General features: G+C 40.5%; 2 protein-coding genes across 2 annotated transcripts in view; both read right to left on the minus strand.

Annotated features, from left to right (window-relative positions):
- Window positions 1-713: 713 nt before the first annotated feature.
- Window positions 714-14853, minus strand: higd2a (HIG1 hypoxia inducible domain family, member 2A). Its single transcript, XM_034181456.1, has 3 exons — window positions 14664-14853; window positions 1033-1224; window positions 714-999 (listed from the first exon to the last, which is right to left on the minus strand). Exons 1-2 carry the CDS (start codon window positions 14839-14841, stop codon window positions 1058-1060), a joined length of 345 nt encoding a protein of 114 aa, XP_034037347.1. The 5' UTR covers window positions 14842-14853; the 3' UTR covers window positions 714-999; window positions 1033-1057.
- Window positions 14854-16339: 1486 nt separating this feature from the next.
- ankhd1 (ankyrin repeat and KH domain containing 1) overlaps window positions 16340-25181 on the minus strand; it is a 158257-nt gene continuing 149415 nt past the window's right edge. The window contains 3 exon segments of the mRNA XM_034181457.1: window positions 16340-16948; window positions 17027-17191; window positions 18803-18987. Of these exon segments, the coding sequence (XP_034037348.1) occupies window positions 16889-16948; window positions 17027-17191; window positions 18803-18987 (410 nt within the window). The 3' untranslated portion in view covers window positions 16340-16888.

Raw genomic sequence — 25181 nt, forward strand, 5'->3', positions numbered from 1 at the left:
GGAATGACTCGTGAATCTGGATTGGCTAGGGAGATGGTGCTGGAACTCTGGTCTGGTTATGTTCCAATGGAACCTTCAGTCCCCACTCATTTAAAAATATGTTTGGAAAAAAGGCTCAGAGAAAACAGCAGTTATGTCGATGCACAGTTGTGCTGTGACGTTTTAGCCATGTGGGTGAGGTCCTCCAAGAACTGTTAAGTGGCTGGAGAAAGCCATGGGGATGTACAAGTTTCACCTGGTTGAAGAAGATCTGGGGGGTGTCATCTAGGGCCCAAGGCGATTCTGTGGGGTCATGGATGGAGCAAAACGCAGCACCAGCGCATGCTTCCTAGACCTGACTTGAACATAAATGGTGGAACATTCTGACTGGTGATCGCATTTTTAGCAGGTGTTAAATAAAATCCACTATTTAAATGTACTGACCCAGGCTATAAATAAACACTTGATTTCAGACAGTTTGAACAAGTTGGAAACATCTGGGGTTGACAGCCAACCAGGCTTTTAAAAGCTGGTCAACTCATTCTTAAAAGCAGCAGTTAAGAGAGTCAAATGGTTAACCTTATTTTATTTTAAAGCCACTTCAAATATTTATACTCTGTTGAAGGAATATACCCAATGGTTTTTTTTAAGCGCCTTTGGTACCCGTTGTTAAACACACCCTGAATAACCTAGTGATTGTGCAGTTTATCCGAAATACAGCCAGACAAACTAGATGCGGTGACATATTAGAATGCAGACATTTATTTCCATAAATTTAAAGGACAAAAACATTAAGAACAGTTGAGTTTTTCAGCCATCATAAACAGCATAATAAACACTTCATTGTTCATCTATGTTTAGCTTTGTTACTTTTTACAAAATAAGTAGAGCTGAACTCTGGCTCCTTTCATTCCTCCGCTCTGATTATCTAGTGCTGTTAACAGCTCACTGTGTTCACAAAATAAATATTGTTGGCTTAAAGACTGACATCTGAATAAACTGACATGAGTTCATTTGGATTACAAGAACAGTTGTCCAAGTTGAACGATGGGCCACAGAGGTATGGAATAGTGTGGCTTCACTGCTTGGGTTTCCAAGATGCTGCAAACACGCCAATGATAATGGCAACTACAGTGAAGCCTTGACCAAGGATTCGGGTCCTCATCAACAGCTGGGACTGTCTGGTTTTGCCTTGATGGAAGGAGCGGAGACCAAATGTCAGCGCTGCCAGTGTGCCCAAACAACCTGCAAAACAAAAGTCCAGACCATTACTGACATAATTTGTGAGAACAGTGATGGTCACAGAAAAGTAAGTACAAGTGGAAGGTTCTATCTATCTATATGAAATTCTGCCTGAAGAGGGAGTGGACCGATCCATGAGCATGGCGAATATCATGTATATTGGAATGCCAATTTCAATAAAATGTGTAATTTCATTTCAAATAAAAAAATATCTCACCTGATTGTGTCCACTTTTCCTGTCATTTTCTCATTCATTAAATTTCAGGTGGGCATTTAACTAACTTCAAAAAGGGGCTCTGTAACGTCCGATCAAATCGGATATATGTATACCTTATCACGTCTGTTTACGTATCACGCCCTATATTATGCCCCGATGTATCTGTATGAGCCTGAGTCCGAAGACATATATACTCAACAAAAATATAAACGCAACACTTTTGGTTTTGCTCCCATTTTGTATGAGATGAACTCAAAGATCTAAAACTTTTTCCACATACACAATATCACCATTTCCCTCAAATATTGTTCACAAACCAGTCTAAATCTGTGATAGTGAGCACTTCTCCTTTGCTGAGATAATCCATCCCACCTCACAGCTGTGCCATATCAAGATGCTGATTAGACACCATGATTAGTGCACAGGTGTGCCTTAGACTGCCCACAATAAAAGGCCACTCTGAAAGGTGCAGTTTTATCACACAGCACAATGCCACAGATGTCGCAAGATTTGAGGGAGCGTGCAATTGGCATGCTGACAGCAGGAATGTCAACCAGAGCTGTTGTTCATGTATTGAATGTTCATGTCTCTACCATAAGCCGTCTCCAAAGGCGTTTCAGAGAATTTGGCAGTACATCCAACCAGCCTCACAACCGCAGACCACTTGTAACCACACCAGCCCAGGACCTCCACATCCAGCATGTTCACCTCCAAGATCGTCTGAGACCAGCCACTCGGACAGCTGCTGAAACAATCGGTTTGCATAACCAAAGAATTTCTGCACAAACTGTCAGAAACCGTCTCAGGGAAGCTCATCTGCATGCTCGTCGTCCTCATCGGGGTCTCGACCTGACTCCAGTTCGTCGTCGTAACCGACTTGAGTGGGCAAATGCTCACATTCGCTGGTGTTTGGCACGTTGGAGAGGTGTTCTCTTCATGGATGATGCGAAGGAGATGTGTTGCACTGCATGAGGCAAATGGTGGTCACACCAGATACTGACTGGTATCCCCCCCCAATAAAACAAAACTGCACCTTTCAGAGTGGCCTTTTATTGTGGACAGTCTAAGGCACACCTGTGCACTAATCATGGTGTCTAATCAGCGTCTTGATATGGCACACCTGTGAGGTGGGATGGATTATCTCAGCAAAGGAGAAGTGCTCACTATTACAGATTTAGACTGGTTTGTGAACAATATTTGAGGGAAATGGTGATATTGTGTATGTGGAAAAAGTTTTAGATCTTTGAGTTCATCTCATACAAAACGGGAGCAAAACCAAAAGTGTTGCGTTTATATTTTTGAGTATATATACACATACATACATACATACACACACACTTTCTATACTTGCATGGAACTGGCAGAACAGTTTGGACAGGTTTCCATTCAGTTTAATGTACAGCAGTGTTCAGAATAGTAGTAGTGCTATGTGACTAAAAAGATTAATCCAGGTTTTGAGTATATTAATGTTACACGGGAAACAAGGTAAAAGTAGATCTAGTAGATTCTCACAAATCCAACAAGACCAAGCATTAATGATATGCACCCTCTTAAGGCTATGAAATTGGGCTATTAGTAAAAAAAAAGTAGAAAAGGGGTGTTCACAATAATAGTAGCATCTGCTGTTAACACTACAAACTCAAAACTATTATGTTCAAACTGCTTTTTTAGCAATACTGCGACTCACTAAACTAATATTTAGTTGTATAACCACAGTTTTTCATGATTTCTTCACATCTGCGAGGCAATTTTGGTGGTTTGGAACCAAGATTTTGCTCATTTACTAGTGTGTTTGGGGTCATTGTTGAAACACCCATTTCAAGGGTATGTCCTCTTCAGCATAAGGCAACATGACCTCTTCAAGTATTGTGACATATCCAAACTGATCCATGATACCTGGTATGCAATATATAGGCCCAACACCATAGTAGGAGAAACATGCCCATATCATGATGCTTGCACCACCATGCTTCACTGTCTTCACTGTGAACTGTGGCTTGAATTGTGTTGAATGTCCCATTTTCCTCAGGCTTTCAAAGAGAAAAGCGTGTTCAACAGGTGCTGGCTTCATCCTTAAATAGGGGACACCTGATTCACACCTGTTTGTTCCACAAAATTGACAAACTCACTGACTGAATGCCACACTACTATTATTGTGAACACCCCCTTTTCTACTTTTTTTTTACTGATAGCCCAATTTCATAGCCTTAAGAGTGTGCATATCATGAATGCTTGGTCTTGTTGGATTTGTGAGAATCTACTATAACTACTGGTACCTTGTTTCCCATGTAATAAATATACTCAAAACCTGGATTAATCTTTTTAGTCACATAGCACTACTATTATTCTGAACACTACTATAGGTACGTGTCCAAACTTGACTCAAGTTGCATGCCAAACTCCTTAATTTGGGATTATTGTGCACTGTTGTGTACTTTTATTATTGCCATTTATTCTTTTATTACTCGAGTTTATTTTGTTTAGTTTTAATTTCTGGGAAAGCCCTATATAAATAGTTATTTTTAGTAGTAAGAAACTGAAGGTGTTTTTGGCGTATAAGGTGCAGGGCATCCCAAAGTAATAAAAAAAAACTGATACACTCCAGAAAATATGGTATTTCTCACTTTTTAAACAGCAATATGCATTCACATAACCCAAAATGGCTCTGCACTCTGAGCAGTTCATTTTTGCATCTGCCATGAAGCTCCCCCCGCCGCCCCTTTGTAATGTCACATAAGGAAAGGCAGTCCCACACTACAAAATATAGTTTACTATTGCAAAGAAAATCTATTTTTATGATTAAGCTGTAACACCTCACAACTGTAATAATAATAATGATGTACATTATTTCAAAGAGCTGTTTGAATGAATAACAGCTCAATTTCAGAGATAATTTCTAACAATGAAAAATGCTAAATAAGCAAAGTGTAATTTCAGAACACAGTAAATTTAATTGATCCAATACCTCAACTGTTAACCATTAATTTCGTGTTGACCAACTAACAGATGGACAGAGTATTCATTTCCACACAAACCTACCAAAGAAACTAAAAGCCTTCTGGATGTGCAGTTTGTCAGTTTAAAACTATGACCATATAAAAAAAAAAACAAATCTACAAATCCAGCGATTCCAAATGTAATTTATTTTACTTTACAATATTAAAGGTTTTGTTCAATCACTTCATATAAATTCATCTTTTCTAACTTATTTTAATGGTATCATCTCATAGCAATTAAGCTATTTTGTGTGCAGAAATCCATAGAATTCCACTGCAGATTCTTCTGCGACCTAAATGCAATGGCAGTGAGTGACAGTTTGCTTATGGGGGGTGAAAGAAATGAAAAATGCCTTTAGAAAAACTCAGAAATGTACCCATCACATAAACTCCCTGTCAACAACTCAGAATCTTCCCCGATAAAAACTGCTGACAGAGAAGCCTGTGGATTTATCACAGCTGTAGGGACTCTACTTCTGGCAAGTCACATTGCTGTTACTTTTCCAAAGCACAATGTTTTGCAACTTGAAAAGCACAAAATTCCCAGTTCCATGCCTGGTTTGGAGTTTTAGAACACTCAGAGGTATAACTTTAAAATCCAGGTGTCATATCTAAAAGCTGACCCAAAACCACAAAGAGGCATCAATTATTTATCGTGAAATATCATATATGCATTTGTGCATGATATTGCTTATGGAGCATTTGTAAAAAAAATATACAGTTGTGGTTGCAAGTTTACATACACTCATCATGGCATGAATGTCACAGTAATTTTAGGCTTTTAATGAGGTCTTTGAACTGTTCTTTTTGCCTGGGTGGGATGATTACACAGCATACATCATTAACTTGTTATATTATATTGGTGCAGTCGTAATATGTATTAGATATACTTGTAATATACACAGGGGTGCATACAAGCACACAGATCTGCACACAACACACTTAGCCATTGCCAAATGCTGCAGTCTATATTGCTGTGGCAAGAGCAAGCAGCAACACTCGAGCCTGAATTTTGGCCCGAAAGCAGAAGTCATTTTTCTTGTAGTTCTTGACTGGCCTCTTGAGGCTGGCTCCAAAACAGAGCACCTTCCCATAGGACTCTGTGTTAAAATGTCCAATTTTAGAGCAGAAACAAACATGTTTACAGTGTGGTACAAAAACCGGTTTTGGTCTTTATAGTTTACACCTCCATGACAACTGTACGGGGGTGATTTTTATTCTAACTTCTTTGTTTGTCTGACGTTTTAAGCAATAAAGTTCTGGATAATTGTGGGCGTGGTTGCTGGATACCTGATGAGTTCAGTGACTCCTCTCATTGCCTCTGCTCATAACTCAGAGTCCGCTGACAGTGGCCACTTGCTGTCGTGTTGTTGCTGTGTCTGTCTGAAGTATCTTATTACAAACACCTGGCGTAATATGGCTTCTGCAGTGAAACATCCTAACGTTTCAACAAAAATGCCTCTTGAAATATTCAAATCAAATCAATTTTATTTATATAACGCCAACTCACAACAAACAGTCGCCCCAAGGTGCTTTATATTGTAAGGCAAAAGCCATACAATAATTACAGAAAAACCCCAAAGGTCAAAACGACCCCCTATGAGCAAGCACTTGGCGACAGCGGGAAGGAAAACTCCCTTTTAACAGGAAGAAACCTCCAGCAGAACCAGGCTCAGGGAGGGGCAGTCTTCAAGTGGGACTGGCTGGGGCTGAGGGGAGAGAATCAGGAAAAAGACATGCTGTGGAAGACAGCAGAGATCAATCACTAATGATTAAAAGCAGAGTGGTGCATACAGAGCAAAAGAAGTGAATAAAAAGAAACACTGGGTGCATCATGGGGAACCCCCCAGCAGTCTAAGTCTATAGCAGCATAACTAAGGGATGGTTCAGGGTCACCTGATCCAGCCCTAATTATAAGCTTTTTCAAAAAGGAAAATTTAAACTTAATCTTAAAAGTAGAGAGGGTGTCTGTCTCCCTGATCCGAATTGGGAGCTGGTTCCACAGGAGAGGAGCCTGAAAGCTGAAGGCTCTGCCTCCCATTCTACTCTTACAAACCCTAGGAACTATAAGTAAGCCTGCAGTCTGAGAGCGAAGCGCTCTATTGGGGTGATATGGTACTATGAGGTCCCTAAGATAAGATGGGACCTGATTATTCAAAACCTTATAAATAATATATATATAAAATTCATAACCTTATAATTTTAAATTCTATTCTGGAATTAACAGGGAGCCAATGAAGAGAAGCCAATATGGGTGAAATATGCTCTCTCCTAGTCCCTGTCAGTACTCTAGCTGCAGCATTTTGAATTAACTGAAGGCTTTTCAGGGAACTTTTAGGACATCCTTATAATAATGAATTACAATAGTCCAGCCTAGAAGAAATAAATGCATGAATTAGCTTTTCAGCATCACTCTGAGACAAGACCTTTCTAATTTTAGAGATACTGCGCAAATGCAAAAAAGCAGTCCTACATATTTGCTTAATATGCGCATTGAAGGACATATCCTGATCAAAAATGACTCCAAGATTTCTCACAGTATTACTGGAGGTCAGGTTTAAGCAATGCTTTCTAATAATACTGCCTAAGGGAAGCATGTATAAAGTGAATAAAATCGGTCCTGGCACAGAACCTTGTGGAACTCCATAATTAACCTTAGTCCGTGAAGAAGACTCCCCATTTACATGAACAAATTGTAATCTATTAGATAAATATGATTCAAACCACTGCAGCGCAGTGCCTTTAATACCTATGGCATGCTCTAATCTCTGTAATAAAATTTTATGGTCAACAGTATCAAAAGCTGCACTGAGGTCTAACAGGACGAGCACAGAGATGAGTCCACTGTCTGAGGCCATAAGAAGATCATTTGTAACCTTCACTAATGCTGTTTCTGTACTATGATGAATTCTGAAACCTAACTGAAACTCTTCAAATAGACCATTCCTCTGCAGATGATCAGTTAGCTGTTTTACAACTACCCTTTCAAGAATTTTTAAGAGAAAAGGAAGGTTGGAGATTGGCCTATAATTAGTTAAGATAGCTGGGTCAAGTGATGGCTTTTTAAGTAATGGTTTAATTACTGCCACCTTAAAAGCCTGTGGTACATAGCCAACTAATAAAGATAGAATGATCATATTTAAGATCAAAGCATTAATTAACGGTAGGGCTTCCTTGAGCAGCCTGGGAGGAATGGGGTCTAATAGACATGTTGATGGTTTGGAGGAAGTGACTAATGAAAGTAACTCAGAACAATCGGAGAGAAAGAGTCTAACCAAATACCAGCATTACTGAAAGCAGTCGAACATAAAGATATGTCTTTGGGATGGTTATGAATAAATGTTTCTCTAATATGGCGATTCTATGGTAACGGAATTATAATTGGAGCACATTTTTAATGGGGAGCTAAAATATGGCCAGATTTTCCCGTCATAATTCCGTTACCATAGAATCACCCAATAGTTAAAATTTTATTTGCAAAGAAAGTCATGAAGTCATTACTAGTTAAAGTTAAAGGAATACTCGGCTCAACAGAGCTCTGACTCTGTCAGCCTGGCTACAGTGCTGAAAAGAAACCTGGGATTGTTCTTATTTTCTTCAATTAGTGATGAATAGTAAGATGTCCTAGCTTTACGGAGGGCTTTTTTTTATAAAGCAACAGACTCTTTTTCCAGGCTAAATGAAGATCTAAACTAGTGAGATGCCATTTCCTGTCCAGCTTACAGGTTATCTGCTTTAAGATGCGAGTTTGTGGGTTATACCACGGAGTCAGGCACTTCTGATTTAAGGCTCTCTTTTTCAGAGGAGCTACAGCATCCAAAGTTGTGCTCAATGAGGATGTAAATCTATCGACGAGATAATCTATCTCACTCACAGAGTTTAGGTAGCTACTCTGCACTGTGTTGGTATATGGCATTGAAGAACATAAAGAAGGAATCATATCTTTAAACCTAGTTACAGCGCTTTCTGAAAGACTTCTACTGTAATGAAACTTATTCCCCACTGCTGGGTAGTCCATTAAAGTAAATGTAAATGTTATTAAGAAATGATCAGACAAAAAGGGGTTTTCAGGGAATACTGTTAAGTCTTCAATTTCTATGCCATATGTCAGAACAAGACCTAAAGTATGGCTAAGGTGGTGGGTGGGCTCATTTACATTTTGAGCGAAGCCAACTGAGTCTAATAATAGATTAAATGCAGTGTTGAGGCTGTCATTCTCAGCATCTATGTGGATGTTAAAATCACCCACTATAATTTTCTTATCTGAGCTAAGCACTAAGTCAGACAAAAGGTCTGAAAAATCACAAAGGAACTCACAGTAACGACCAGGTGGACGATAGATAATAAATAAAACTGGCTTTTGAGACTTCCAATTTGGATGGACAAGACTAAGTCAAACTTTCAAATGAATTAAAGCTCTGTCTGGGTCTTTGATTAATTAATAAGCTGGAGTGGAAGATTGCTGCTACTCCTCCTCCTTGACCCGTGCTTTGAGCATTTTGACAGTTAGTGTGGCTCGGGGGTGTTGACTCATTTAAACTGAGTTTCACGCCAAGTGAAACTCTGGTCTCACTTAAATGTGTGCTAACGGTGTTAACACTTAGCAGCTGTCGGTAGGTCCACTTAATGCACGATTACTGAGGAAACATGCAGTGCATAACTTTTGCTGTCCACACCAAAATAAACCATTAGGAGAACCCCCATCTAGTGTGGGCAGAATGCAAGATTCTGAGGAACTTTGAAACAGAACTGCTACAGTTAATTATTAATTTACAATTAAATTGTGCAACAACCATTGTGATATTCAATTAAGTTAATTTTTTTGTTGCTGCACCCCAAGAAAATACCTAAATTCTGATTTCAGCTTTTTAAATGTGAATATTTTCTGGTTTATTTTATTAGTTTCTTTACTCCTATGTGGCAGTAAACTAAATATTTCTGGGTTAAGGACAAAATATATTTGAAGGCATGATCTTGGGGTCCTCAAAACATTGGTATTTTTCTGACATTTTATGGACCAAATAACCAATCATTAAACAGCAGGACACCACTATTAAATGAAGGCAAGGCCAATGTTTATAAATCTTTCATAGGTAAGCCACAGGCTTTCTGTGCTAATGTTCTCAGGACACATGAAACCAGAGTGGAACTCTTTGGAATGGATCAGTTTGTTTATACAGCAGCAACTGAATCAGAAGGAAAATAATCTGAGGAGTGGTGGTGGTTCTGACACACTCTGGAGGAGCTTTGCTGCCTCTGGTACTGGAGGCACAGATTGTAATCAAAGAAATGATGAAATCAGAATATTGTGTCTGAATATAAGATTTGAGATGAAGGTCTCGATTTGTCAGTAGACAACGACCAAGACAGGGCTGTGAAATGAAAACTGTGAAATCCGAGAAAAATCCGCAGGGGGTCTGGGGGTGCGCAGCCTCCCAGGAGCCGGGGTCTAGGGCCTTGTGGGGCCCCACAAACCAAATAAAATTTTCATCTACTGATACATTTTCAACATCTCCAGGAAGAACAAATCTCAAAATTAGTGTATATTTAAATGATCCTAGATTCAACCTTTCATTTGAACCGTCAATGATCATGTTGAAATAACAGAATATGATGTGAAAGTAGGACCTGGTATGATTTTCCTTTTAATTGTAAACCAAATTATGCATTAACTAAGAACAATTAAACTACATGAAATTCATGATGACTCAAAAGACTGTTAAACCACGTCAAAAGCCACAGCTAAAGATTGTAGAATATTTTAAAAATCATTGTAAAATATGAATAACATACCTTATAGTAAAAAAGCCACACATTCCTGTGTAAATTCCTGTAAATCCAGTGTCTTTTTCCCATGAAAAAAGTCTACATTATTAAAAACTAATTTACATTGTTGTGTAAATTCATGTAGCCTAAATTCATTCAAAGCCACGTCTTCTTTTTTTTTCAATGAAAGAAAGTCTAGATTAATGAAAGAAAAAAAGGTACATAATCTTTTCCGAAATCCTGTTTGAACAGCACAATGTTTATTTTCCAGAGAGAGAAAAAAAAATTACCAGTTCGCTTTTCCCGTTTATCTTACAGGTGTGTTCATGAAGCCAGCAACAATTCCACGGATTCTTGTCCTTATCACACTTTTTCAAACCGTCTTTTTCTCGCCATCTTCACTCTGTCTGATGTCGCTCCGTGACACAGACATGCTGCAAAATTCTTCTTTTAAAAACTTTAAAGTTATAAAAGTGTGCGTTGTCCACATGCAACGTTTAACTAAGCTTCGCACAGGAGAAACAGTGTCGCCGCAGCAACCAACCAGTCCTGCTTTACAACATTTATGACAACTGTCGTAACGGTTACGCTTTGAGTGGCATTTATTCTCCTCGAAACTCCGCGGATCCGAGGAAACTGATTTGTATCTGTAACACACAGATCAGTGTTTGCGGACTCATAAAACTTCCATGATGTTGTAAAAAAAGAACGCTTTGTGATAAGCATTTTAAAAACTCAGTAATGATCACTATTAAAGAGTGCAACACGCCCCTCCCCATGATGAAATCCGCGGAATCCCGTGGAGTTTTCACAGTCCTGCCAAGAGCACATCCAAAAGCACCAAAGAATGGCTGAAAAGGGTGTAACGATGTTTAGCACTGTTGCATCATAGCGAGGTTACGGGATCACGTCTCAGCTGGGCCTTTCGGTGTGGATTTTGCATGTTCTCTCGGAGTTAACCCAGGTTCTCCGGCTTCCAAAGACATGCGCATGTTACGTGACTTTAACTTGACCGTAAGTGTGCACGTGTTTATCTGTGGCCAGACTCGGACTGATAATCTGTGATTTTGGGCCGCTGCACGTTTAGACGTGCGTGGGCCGGCCCTCCCATATTTATAGAGATTATGGAAATATACAGTGTTCTCAAACCGCGCGCTGCTGTCAACACGAGGAAAGGCCGTGATCGGTGAAGCTACAGCATTTAATCGGCGCAGCTGCAGTTCCACTTCCTGAATTTGTCAAAATAAAAGTTCTGTAGTGTTTCATACACGGCGCAATCTTATTCTAGGTTTCAGTTTTGTTTCCGTTTGATCACACAACGGAGACTTACATCGAGCACAATGATTGACATGACCAACAGCCAATGACAACTGGAGAAGCATACAGGGTGGTCAATCAGATTGCAAGAAGAGCAGGCGGCCGCTCCCGCCCCTGTGAATGGACTGACTCCTCGGCGCCTGGACTTCTCGCCGCTCTCCTACTGATTACAAGGTTGGAATCGTTTCTTTTATCCACATTAACTGTGCTTTACTTTTGTTAATCTTTAAATGCAACAGCTACGGACTTCAGCTCCTTAATTTCCTGCTGTGTGAATCCTAGCAGTGGTCTCTCTCTCTAAACTTTTTTTCCGCTTGTGTGCTGCTTTTGCTTCCGTTTTGTCAGACCCAGCCCGAGAAAAAAAAAATTAAGGGGGCGATGAGTTTATCATCGCCCCCCCCCCCCCCCCCCCCCCAAAAAAAAGTGCAGAGGAGACGTGCGCTCCTGGAAAGCTCGTGTATTTACGCTGCACTGTTGTAAGAGACTGACTAGGAGTGAAGAGTGATGACAGTATTTTTTTTTTAATTATTATTTGAACGTATAGACGCTCGGTCAAGTGATCTCCTGCATACCACAGAGCCGGTGTTCTGTCGAGATGAGGTGCGCCAACTTTCGACACTCTGAGCTGTGACGTACCTTCGCATTCTCCAATAGGAACAACGCGTCGGGCCAAAACACGGAACACTCGTGGCAGAAACCACTGATCTCTACAAAATGGATTGGACCAATCCGATTGGTGCAGAGAGCACTGATCTGTACAAAACATTAACTTGTGACAGGACGCTCATTTATAGAGCAGTTTTATGAAGAAAAATCATTGGAAATGTTTTTTTGTTGTTGTTACCTCAAAATTTCTGATTACTGTTAAAAAAAAGTGTAGAACACTTGTAATTAAAATAGGTAAATAAATCAATAAGTGGTTCTTTAGAAACCTTTCATCTATTAAAACCACCTGTTCCTTCAGATTAATTTCTTGTTTAACATAAGGAACCTCAGACATTTATTTTTAGACAAATAAAATAACATGGAAACGTATATTTTTTGAAGTCTGGTAGATTATTTATATCTTATTTCAACCAGAAAAACAAACAATAATAAATACAAATGTTTATTATAAATGCAAAAGGAAATAATTTAACAATGACTGCAGTGTGATTGTAAAGTAGGATTTCTGTGACATAAACCTCATGTTTATATATATATATATATATATATATATATATATAAATAAAAGGAATATCCGAGTGGACACTATTCAAGAAATTAAGATGGTTTTCGGTGAAAAGTTTAATGGCTGATGAGAGATTATGGGGTGTTTCTGTCGGTGTAAGGACTTCCCACAGAGCGGGACGTCCTGCAGCGTTTCCAGGCGCCGTCATCGGCCTGTTTCGATCTGAAAACATCCTAATTTAAGGCTTAATTCACCCAGGACGTCGTGAGAGAACAGAGAAGATTCAGAAGAGGCCGGCATGAGGACTTTATGCGGACATTCCACTGTTTAAGGACATTTTTTAATGAAAGACGTGCGCGCAAATTCGCCGAATCGTCTGTGTGCGCCGCGACAGGAAAAACGCCTCCGTGTTGAAAACCATTTGTAAAATACAGGCGGCTTTTGATGGCTTTCAACAAGTGAGTAACTGAGAAATTGTTTAACAGCTTGGGCATGTTCCAACTTGCCCATTAAGGTTTCCAACGGAGGTGTTTTTCCTGTCGCGACCCCCCGCAGTCGGGTCCGGCCCGACATGCGACTCTGCCCGCACGTTCTTTCATTACAAAATGTCTGTTAACAATGGAATGTCCGAATAAACTCCTCATGCCGACTTCTTCTGAAAGTTCTCTGTTCTCTGACGACTTCCTGGGTCAACAGAGCCTGAAATGTGGAAGTTTTCAACTTGAAACGGCGAGACGCTGCTGCCTCGAAGCGCAGATCGCCGTCAGGCGCCGTGGGCCGTCCTTACGCCGACACTACCAGACCAAAATCTCTCATCAGCCGTTAAAATTTTTTACCGAAAACCAGCTGAATTTATCAAATGGTGTCCACTCAGTTGTGCCTTACAGCTTTGAAAAAAATTTTATCCAACAAAGCAGCAGTCTCTGAGCCATTCCTAAACAATGAAAAAAAAAATCGACGAGAGGGTGGGCGACTCCTCACTCAAAGACTGCCCACAGGCGAATGACGTAACCGACAGGCGTGAAAAAACTCTCGCGTGCCCACGAGGGTTCAAGCATGTCTGATGTAATCACACGTGATTCAAATCCATATGGTTTTGAAAAAAATAAGGTCGGATACTTTTCTAATAGACCTCGTATATATATATATATATGTGTCATTTAAACTTGTAATTTTGTCAAAATATGTAATTGCCTTTAATGTTATCAGGATGCCCCCTCGTGGCGCCGGGAACGCGTTTTGTACTACGATCAAGGTGAAATGACAGTGAAAGTGTGCGTTTAGGTGTGTGTTCATGGTGTTTAAGTGTATAGTATTTGTTCATTGGGGGTTCGGTATGGACGGGTGGGTGTGCGTGTTTGGGGGTGGATTCGTCGGCCCAATAATGGGCTGGTCCAGAGGAAAAATGCCAGGGCCGAAATTTGTTCCCAGTCTAACCCTGTCTGTGGCCCTGTGACAGACTGGTGGATTTTTTTCCCCCCCAACTTTTTCATTTTTGAATTCTTTTTCAGATAATTTTCACAGAGCATTGTTATCTCTGCTATGCACAGTTTGTCATTGCTTTTTGGCATTGTTTCCAATTGATAACTGCAAGATAGACAAACAGGCATAAAATTGGAACCTCCATCCAATTTAGGTGGTGTAGGTAAATCCATATCAGAAAAAATTAGAGTGACTGAGGCAGTTTTGGTTGAGATATAATGCAAAATGTACACCAAATGGGCTTTTCATTAAATTCAACCATCCACAAAATGCACAATCCAAATCAAACTTGAATGTCTACAGAATCTGACTGAGAACAATAACCAACAGAACTTAGATCCGGGACTACCAAATTGGCTGACACTGATAACTTACACTGTTAAACAGAAGGCAAGTTCCTAACTCACATTTGTTGGAGATTACGGACACTTTTCTGCGGTATTTTGTTAGTTAGCTGTTTAAAGTTAACTTCACTAGCTTCTGCAAAACTCACCAATAGGGACGAACGGATTCTCCTTTGTTTTTCGAATAAATTTTTCCTGGAAGGTCTCCCGTTTGATTTCCGTCGAAGGACTAAAGCCCGCGATAACGGGAGGCCGTGAAAAGTCAAACGGGATAGTGGCGGCCGGTTGACTTTGTGAGTTTGACTCAGACACCGAGGGCACCGCCATCTTTGCTTTGGCACAACTACTTCTTTCAAGAAGTGTTCAGACGGCAGCTGCTGTTTGTGATGGTGCTTTACTGCCATCTTCTGGATGAAGGAATAACTGCAGGACACAAACAAAATTAACAAGTACCAAGTTTGCTTTAACTTCAAATTTAATCTAACTAAAACGACTAAAGAAAACTTGTGCGATGAAACATCTGGTAAAGCTTTGTGGCAGTTGCATCCAAAACCTGGTGTCAGTTTTTGATGAACCCTATATGACCCGAGCAATGCATTCGCATAACACGACATGCATACAATATTCCTCACCACACGACAAGCACGTGAACCTCTAGCTGTAGAGTTTTCTCTGTGATTCTGGGAGCGATGACAGAATGGTTTCATCAGCCAAGTCATTGGCTATGAAATATGGCACAGGCTTTATTTTATACGTGGCATCAAGAGGGACGCATAGGCACAACAAATTTTGATCCCTGTGTAATTCTTCAATTGACCTCTACATTGCAGTCTATTAAAAATTCAAATTGCCAGTCCGTTTTTTTTTTAAGGAGTAACGTCTACAGCGTATTTGTGCTGAATGTAGTGCTTTTAGTCACAACTGGAAGGATTCCTCTGTAAATATTCTGTTATCTGCTGCACTATTTCGTCACAGTCCGTGAAGCTGTACATGAGTAACTTCATGCTGTAGTGTCTGGACATAAGCAGCAATGAGCCTTGGGCCTTAAAGGAATTCCACACCAGCCACGTTATTAAGTTAATAAACACCTGCTGGATCCCCTTTTTACTGTCAGACCCACCTTAAACATTTGTGGCAGATTTAACAAGGTGCTAAATATTTATGCCCATACTGACATACTACTGCAGCAGAACTCGAGCCTCATCAAACCCAAAACATTTTTCCAGTCTTCCACTGTCGAATTTTGATGAGCTTCAGCTTTCTGTTCCAACACGACAGGAGTGGAACCCAGTGTGATCTTCTCGTGGTGTCATCCATCACCTTCAAGGTTCTGCATGTATGTTCAGAGAGGTTCTTCTGCATACTTTGGATGCGGTTAGTGTGTATTTTAGCAGCTAGTTCATCTCTGACCTCAGCCATCAATACTTTTAATCTGAGGAACCACTGCTTACTGGATTTTTTTTTTTATGTCGAGTAGATCAGTGGTTTCTGAAACAAGTCACCAATGACCACACCACATTCAAAGTAATTTAAATTGCCTTTCATCCCAGTTCTGATGCTTGGTTCAGCAGATCCAGTTAACCAATGGATGTGCTTAATGCTTCAATGATTTAAGCCTCTGCCTTGTGGTTATTTGCTTTACAACAGGTGTACCCAATAAAAGTCTACAATTTAGCATGAAAAATAGAATAAATAAATAAATAAAACCCACACACTTGACGTGCTAATTTGAAGCCATAAGACTACATATGATGAAATCCAAAATAACATACCACATAATTCTACAAATAGTTGATAGTTTATAAAAGGGCCACACATATTTTTGAATCTTTTTATTGAATATTAAGGTAAATATTTCACATTAATACAGGCTACATAAAGTAGAGCCACTATACGACATGAAATTTACTCTCATTTTAACCCTTTTTAGTATGTAAACAATTATACATGTATTTACCACTCTAAAAGGTTGTGATTTCTTTCTGTTTAGGTAATCATCTAGTTCTGGGCCAAGTTTAAATAGCTACTTCATGTTGAGCCCCCTGCAGCCCGAGAACAGTGTATGTGGGGTTTAAGTCAAAAATCGCTAAACTACGCAGAGGATGATCCTGTTGAACAGGTGATCGCGTATGTTTGCATCATGGGGACACTGACAACAGCTCTCACCCAATTTCCTCTCTCCTTATTTAGGATAGGCACATCAAAGAAGGGCGTCAAGAGAACTTCCGATTCTTCAACCTCTCCTCTGCACTCTGATTTCTACTACAGTTAACATTTCGCAAGTTTTCTTCGTCTTATTCGGTCATATTGGTCAGTTGGTATTACATGTTTACGCCGTGGGTCATGCTGTGTGTTTGGTTGCCGTGGACACAGTCTAGTTGACGTGGTTCAGGTGCACGTTGCCCACATGAGGTGTCCAGGTACTGGGCCAAACCTGAAGGGACAAAAAAAGCAGCTTTGAGTTAGTGAGTGCAGGTTTAGATGGCGTGGTTCTGCCCTGAACAGGCTTTACCTGCTGTGGGTCAGAGTTATCTGCGTTGTTTGGGACCACTTTGATAATGGGGTTCCATGCGGGGTCACCAGCGTGCAAGCCGTTGCACATCGGTCCCCCGGGCCCCTCTGCCATGGCAGGATGAGGGGGCAACATGGTTCCTCCATACATGGACATGGGCATCCCCTGTTCAGACATGTTTAACTTGTAAATAAAATGAGAACATAAAGAGTGTCCAATATTCTGGGGCCTCATGTACATAGCATGTGAACAAACAAAAACGTGGCGTACGCCCGTCTCTACGCCAATCTTCAGATGTATCAAAAGTGAACTAACCGTGGTGCGGTTCGTCACTCAAAAATCCGAATGTCATCCAGGTACAACATTAAAGCGTAATTTGCAGCAAGAGCCAGTTTAGTTAATGTAATGGGAGCTATTGACTGCACACATATTGCTATAAAGGTGCCATCACATGATGAATTCATTTTTCAGGATTCTTGCCCAAGCAGTTGAGCAAAGGGGGCCCCTACGCTGTGATTTGGGCTCCTATGCTGTTATTTAACCAGCATGGGGGGCTTTTCTGTTTTGTTTTTTTTCCCCCTTTTCATTTTTAAAAGGACATGTTGCTCGTTATTTAACATCCCAGTTAGCAACACAAAGTGGCCCTCAAAATGTAGGAAACTGTTTCAAAGGATTATAAATTTCAAAGTTTTCTTGGGCCCCCCCAAGAAAACTTTGAAATTTATAATCCTACAATACTCCCCCATGGTAGTATTGTAGTAACTTCCCCCCATGCTGTGAAAAAAAAAAAAAATCCTGGTGAGAACCCAGTTTTTGTTAATGGGAAACATTTTAATTACATCAATGTTCAAATCATATGTGATACGCAAATGCATCTAACATCGTGGCTCGGTGGCCTGGTTCAACGCAGCCCAGTCTCTCTTTTTCAATGCTCCCATCACAAAATGAGTGACATTTCCGTGACACGTTTTTATTTTACTATTCTAACACTAACCAAAACAGATCCCACTCCATGCCACCCCACATTTCGTGCCCCCATCTAGCACGTGGGCGATGAGTAAATAGTTATTCCCGTAATAATTCCGAATGAAAGCAGCGCGGGCACATTTAGGCATGTGCACATTCAAATATGTTTATTATTATTATTATTTAGTTTTTGGTTTGTTTCTCAAATCTGAAACTAGAACTTCTTAACAGGCCCCCTGATTGTCTCCCTTGTGTTTAGTATTTGTCAATACACGGTTGTGTAATGTTGTGAATGTCACATACTGTCGGCTGCGCTGCCCCTCACTGTTTTAACTTCAGTGTGTGTGTGTGCTGCCCTGAGCAAAGTGTTGCAGCCTCACACATGCTCCCACTAACCCCCCCGTTTCATGTTTATTCCATTTGACAGAGTCCCAAATAAACTATCCTTGCATGTCTCCATGTCATTTCCAGTTATCTATAGCACACATGCTGTATAATTTCTTTTCTGCATTCATGTTGACTGATGTGACGAAGGGGAATTCCCAGCTCCCAGGACCTATTTACATGGATTTGCATATTTAAATAGGAGCGTGAGGGGGGGGGGGGGGGTAGCTTGGTGCATGTGCTCAATTCCACGTTCAGTGAGATGTACAAATGGGACATGCTTGGATCCACGTGTATGCACACTTTGATACATCTGGATTTTTTTGTGCTTATGCCAGTTGCAGGTTTTGGCGTATGCCATGTTTCAGTAGGAAATCCACGCAAGTCTTTGTACATGAGGCCCCTGAACAGCAATAGCGTTGTTACCTTTGGGAAGTCCATGTAGCTGTTAGGCATATGCTGAGGCTGGTGATAGCTGTTAGCAGGATTTGCAATGCCCGTATCGTCCTGCTCCATAGGCTGGTGCTGAGAGAACGCAGACTGCTCTGCCTGCAGCTGAGGGTGCATCATGTGGCTGCTCATCAGAGGCTGGGACCAACCAGACATGGCCTCTGTCACAAGACAAGAATGGAATTCAGCCCCTAGTCATATACTAGAGGGGATGTCACAGATCAGAAAAGCCACAGTTCAGATTGGATACAGTTTATAAGTCATGAATCTGATCATTTTCCGGATCAGCAAAAAATAAATAAATGAATAAATACTCCTTTGCATTTCATTTTTTAAAATAACAATGGACAAAGAAACAGTTTGCCTGTGGTGACTCATGTTTTACATAATATTTCAAAAGAAAAATACTTCATTATTTTATTAAATAGCAATATGAACAGTAAATAGTGAATAGGGTTGGGTATCAACAACCGGTTCTTTTCGGGTATCGTCAAGAAATGATTTGATCTACCGACATCAATAGTCTTTTTGCTTAACAATTCCCTTATCGGTCCTTCAGAGTGGCCATTGTTTTTGAGGGTGTTTGTCGGGAAAATGATCATTTGCAGTGGCGCTGTAATCAACCGTTTCTGCAGCACGACTCCACTTTGAAGCGCGAACCAATGAAGCATTGCTTCGATCCACTGGCTCGTTGGTTCTTTGTTTTATTTCGCTTTGTCTTAATTTTTCCCAACTAAAACCCTAAAGAGCATATGTCTGAGTAATATTTACCTTTTTATGTTAAACCGACCTGTTCTTCTGAAACAGTTGATAGATGTATTTTATAACTTAAAAACAGGACCGATGCTAACGCATTAGCATGTCTATGGCATTTTCAATGTTAAAGTTAGCATTAAGCTGTTCACATCTCAGCAAGTTTGTGTGCATTTGTTTTCTGTATAATAATTAATGGCTCAGTGTTTGTTGTAAAAGAGTCAAATGTATTAAAAAGTGTACTTTTAAAAAAAAATGTATTTATATATTAATAATAATAGCAACAACAACAGCAAAAATAGTAATAACTCCTCTTTAGAAGCGGCAAGTCCGCTTCTTAACCCCTCTCAAAGCTAAAAAACGTGAGTCACTTTTGTGTGGATAAAGTCACTAACTGGGACTCTTGTCTTGCTGCAGTCAAGAAACGAGAATCGTCCTCTGTTTTGTTGGCACAGCTCCAAACGCTGCGCCGCTCTCTGCCGAGACAGAGTCCGGTCGGAATTATTAACTTCAAAACGAATCGGCTCTGTAAATAAAATGACAACTCTTTCCAATCGCTGTAATACAAACTACAACAGACTAAAATGATTTTTTTTCCTCCCAAAATGAGACATCCTGCATTCTTTATGAATTACATCCTGACATGCAGCACAGCCAGCTGCAAGAGCTCAGCTCAGATTCATGCAGCACAGCCAGCTGCAAGAGCTCAGCTCAGATTCATGCCAATGTCTGAAAGGAAATGCTTTTGATAAAACTACAGATTTTGTTTATTTCTATCTATGTCCAGAGATCAAGGATCCACCATGTAGAGTTTATTATGTCCAGAGTTTAAGGATCCAGTGACCAATTTCATATTTATTTACTTTAAGACTCTATAAAATGTTGTTGACATAGAAAACCTGTAAAGGCTACTATTAGTACACAGAAAATTCACAAGGAGAATCAATAAGGAATCGGACTGATAGGCGGAATCGATAATGGTATCGATAGATAAAATCTTATCAATACCCATCCCTAATAGTGAATAAAAATGGTTTTTGGCAAAAATCACAAAACTGGGCAAAGCTGAATTAAGTTTATGTCTGGTGGGAGAGCAACAATAATAATGTTATTCATAACCCTTTCAGGATAAATACATATGTCCTACCAAGGTTCAGTGAGCTCAAGACTCTACAGGGAACAGAGGATGGACACTTCACCCTCATCGCAATTTCTTTCCAGAGAGACTGTCAAATTTTGGAACCAGATGTGTGCAGATCCTGCTCAGTTTCAGCCAGATTTTAACAGGCTGCGTGAATGTGCACCTGGAACTCCCCACGAGGCTATTTAAACACACAGCTGTATGTGTTCCACTCACTCTCTTCAACGTTACTGCATCGACAAGGGACACTTAAGAGCGTTCACCAAGCTGCCTGTCTGACGGAACATGAGACTGTTTTTAACAGACTGCGTTCACGACTGATCAGCACAAGCAACAGCCGCCCCTGTTCTCACAATGAAGAGGGGCTGGCCTTATACCGCAACTGCATCAAAATTAACAGTTATCACTTTAGAAATGAGTCATGACAAATCACACTTACGGTGCTTCCAGAAAGTATTCACAGTGCTTCACTTTTTCCACATTTTGTGTAAAATAATTTTTCCCCTCAGAATTCCACTGACCACACCCCATAATAACAAAATGAAAAAGGTTTTTTTTTTTTTTTTTTTTTGCAAATTTATTAAAAATAAAAACAAACCTAATCAATCATATGCACATAAGTATTCACACCCTTTGCTCAATACTTTGTTGATGCACCTTTGGCAGCAATTACAGCCTCAAGTCTTCTTGAATATGATGCCACAAGCTTGGTGCACCGATCTTGGGGCAGTTTTGTCCATTCCTCTTTACAGCACCTCTCAAGCTCCATAAGGTTGGATGGGGAGCGTCGGTGCACAGCCATTTGTAAATCTCTCTAGAGATGTTCACTTGGATTCAGGTCTGGGCTCTGGCTGGGGCACTCAAGGACAGTCACAGAGTTGTCCTGAAGCCACTCCTTTGATATCTGTATGATTTGGGTCATTGTCCTGCTGAAAGATAAACTGTCGCCCCAGTCTGAGCTCAAGAGCACTCTGGACCAGGTTTTCATTCAGGATGTCTCTGTACATTGCGCCATTTATCTTTCTCTCCATCATGACTAGTCTCCCAGTTCCTGTCAGGCAGCATGGCGGCTTAATGGTTAGCACTGTTACCTCACAGCAAGAAGGTCATGGTTTTCGATTCCCACTTTGTGGCCTTTCTGTGTGGTTTTTGCATGTTCTCCCCATGTTAGCGGGGGTTTCCTCTGGGTGCTCCCTCTGGGTGCTCCAGTTTTCTCCCACATTTAAAGACATGCAGGTTAGGTGATTTGGAAACTTCATAATTGTCCAGGTCTCCCTTGCAAAAGAGATCTCGATCTCAATGGGAATAATCTGGTTAAATAAAGGTTAAAAGAAAAAGAAAAAAAAAAACATCCCACAGCATGATGCTGCCACCACCATGCTTCACTGTAGGAATGGTATTGGCTAGGTGATGATCAGTGTCTGGTTTCCTCCAAACATGACATCTGGCATTAAAGACAAAGTTCAATCTTTGTCTCATCAGAGCACAGAATTTTGTTCCTCATGGTCTGAGAGTCGTTCAGGTGCCTTTTGGCAAACTCCAGGCAGCTGCCATGTGCCTTTTATTAAGGAGAGGCTTCCATCTGGCCACTCTACAATACAGGCCTGATTGGTGGATTGCTGCAGAGATGGTTGTCCTTCTGGAAGTTTCTCCTCTCACCACAGAGGAATGCTGGAGCTCTGACAGAGTGACCATCGTGTTCTTGGTCACCTACCTGACGAAGGCCTTTCTCCCCCATCGCTCAGTTTAGAGAGGTGGCCAGCTCTAGGGGAGTCCTGGTGGATCCAAACTTCTTCCATTTATGGATGATGAGGCCACTGTGCTCAATGGGACCTTCAAAGCAGCAGAAATGTTTCTGTACCCTTCCTCAGATTTGTGGCTCGATACAATCCTGTCTCGGAGGTCTAAAGACAATTCCTTTGACTTCATGCTTGGTTTATGCTCTGACATGCACTGTCAACTGTGGGACCTTATATGCAGACAGGTGGGTGCTTTACTAAATGATGTCCAATCAACTGAATTTACCGCAGGTGGACTCCAACTAAGCTTTAGAAAAATATCAAGGATGATCAGTGGAAACAGGCTGAACCTGAGCTCATTTTTGAGCTTCATGGCAAAGACTGAATACTTATGTACAACCTTTTTCACATCGTCATTATGGGGTATTGTGTGTAGAATTTTGAGGGAAAAAAAAAGAATTTTATCCATTTTGGAATAAGACTGTAACATAAAAAAATGTGGAAAAAAGTGCAGCATTGTGAATACTTTCTGGATGTACTGTATTATGTAAGTAAGTCCCTTCAGCTGCTCTCTTGTTTTCACTCGGGGTCGCCATAACAGATCAATGTTGATTTGACAAGTCGGATGCCATTCCTGACGCAACTCTCCATTACATGGAGAAATGTTGCAGCAGTGGGGTTTGAACTGGGAACCTTCTGCACTGAAACTAAGCACACAAACCACTTTCCACCACCTGTCTGTGGATGCACTGTGTATAAATTCTACAATTAATCCAGAGCTCACATGCGTTCCGAACTGCAGGGGGCAGTCATGACGGCAGGGATCATGGATCAACAATGACCCATTACACCACTACATACTAGCGCAGTGGTTCCCCGCCCTGGATCAGGCATCTCTTAACTGAACATTTTCCATATTTCTCTGGTCTGCCCAAAGCTGATGAGCTAATTGAAACATCTGTCAGCTCTTGATTAGCAGTGAGTGTAGAGTACAGTGGTGACTTCAGCCACGATGGAAAACCTAATGGGGCTGCACAATATTCAGTTAAACTGAGAATCACTCCTGAATTTGACTTTTGAACTGACGTAGCAAACAGGATGCAGAATTACAATTCTAAAATTTTGCACAGCCCTGACGCCAACAAGGAGTACAAAAAATGAGTTTAAAAAATGGGGAGAGAAAATGGCATATTTTCAAATGTACTTTTTTTTAATTAAAATAATCTGAACTCAAAAATGCAACTAAGCTAGTCAATCTAATAACATGGATAACATTAGCAACATTTAGCACAGGAAGTAAAACATAAGAAATGTGCCATTGTCATTTTTGGATTAATTAGTCTGCGCAGACTAATGTATCATACAGTGCACAAAATGTGATCAAAAAATTCGTGGAGCCAATCAAACAAATGTATGGCATCAATACTGCTAAGTAAACTTAAACCTATATAAATCAGTAATTGAGTAGCACCATAATAACCAATGAACACATACTAGCATATTTGTTCATAAACAATTTCAACAAGCTCAATTTTGAGCCTATTCTATACCAATTAGCTAATGTTGCTCACTTGGGAAACCACTGCAGCAAATGAAGTCACAGTAGCTGTCTTGGTTAATAAATGGACTATAAATTAACATTTACTATCAATCAATCAATCAATTTTATTTATATAGCACCAAATCACAACAAACAGTTGCCCCAAGGCACTTTATATTGTAAGGCAAGGCCATACAATAATTACGTAAAAACCCCAACGGTCAAAACGACCCCCTGTGAGCAAGCACTTGGCGACAGTGGGAAGGAAAAACTCCCTTTTAACAGGAAGAAACCTCCAGCAGAACCAGGCTCAGGGAGGGGCAGTCTTCTGCTGGGACTGGTTGGGGCTGAGTGAGAGAACCAGGAAAAAGACATGCTGTGGAGGGGAGCAGAGATCAATCACTAATGATTAAATGCAGAGTGGTGCATACAGAGCAAAAAGAGAAAGAAACACTCAGTGCATCATGGGAACCCCCCCAGCAGTCTAAGTCTATAGCAGCATAACTAAGGGATGGTTCAGGGTCACCTGATCCAGCCCTAACTATAAGGGAGCTGGTTCCACAGGAGAGGAGCCTGAAAGCTGAAGGCTCTGCCTCCCATTCTACTCTTACAAACCCTAGGAACTATAAGTAAGCCTGCAGTCTGAGAGCGAAGCGCTCTATTGGGGTGATATGGTACTATGAGGTCCCTAAGATAAGATGGGACCTGATTATTCAAAACCTTATAAGTAAGAAGAAGAATTTTAAATTCTATTCTAGAATTAACAGGAAGCCAATGAAGAGAGGCCAATATGGGTGAGATATGCTCTCTCCTTCTAGTCCCCGTTAGTACTCTAGCTGCAGCATTTTGAATTAACTGAAGGCTTTTCAGGGAACTTTTAGGACAACCTGATAATAATGAATTACAATACTCCAGCCTAGAGGAAAAAAATGCATGAATTAGTTTTTCAGCATCACTCTGAGACAAGACCTTTCTAATTTTAGAGATATTGCGTAAATGCAAAAAACCAGTCCTACATATTTGTTTAATATGCGCTTTGAATGACATATCCTGATCAAAAATGACTCCAAGATTTCTCACAGTATTACTAGAGGTCAGGGTAATGCCATCCAGAGTAAGGATCTGGTCAGACACCATGTTTCTAAGATTTGTGGGGCCAAGTACAATAACAATAACAGGAAA

Source organism: Thalassophryne amazonica, chromosome 11 (genome assembly GCF_902500255.1).
Source record: "Thalassophryne amazonica chromosome 11, fThaAma1.1, whole genome shotgun sequence".
Lineage (NCBI taxonomy): Eukaryota > Metazoa > Chordata > Actinopteri > Batrachoidiformes > Batrachoididae > Thalassophryne > Thalassophryne amazonica.

Coding starts and splice junctions, on each gene's coding strand:
- higd2a (XM_034181456.1), bottom strand. CDS start 14,841: ATGGCGGTGCCCTCGGTGTCTGAGTCAAACTCACAAAGTCAACCGGCC. Junction 1,225..14,663: donor GAATCCGTTCGTCCCTATTG/GTGAGTTTTGCA, acceptor TTTGTTTTGCAG/GTTGTTTGGGCACACTGGCA.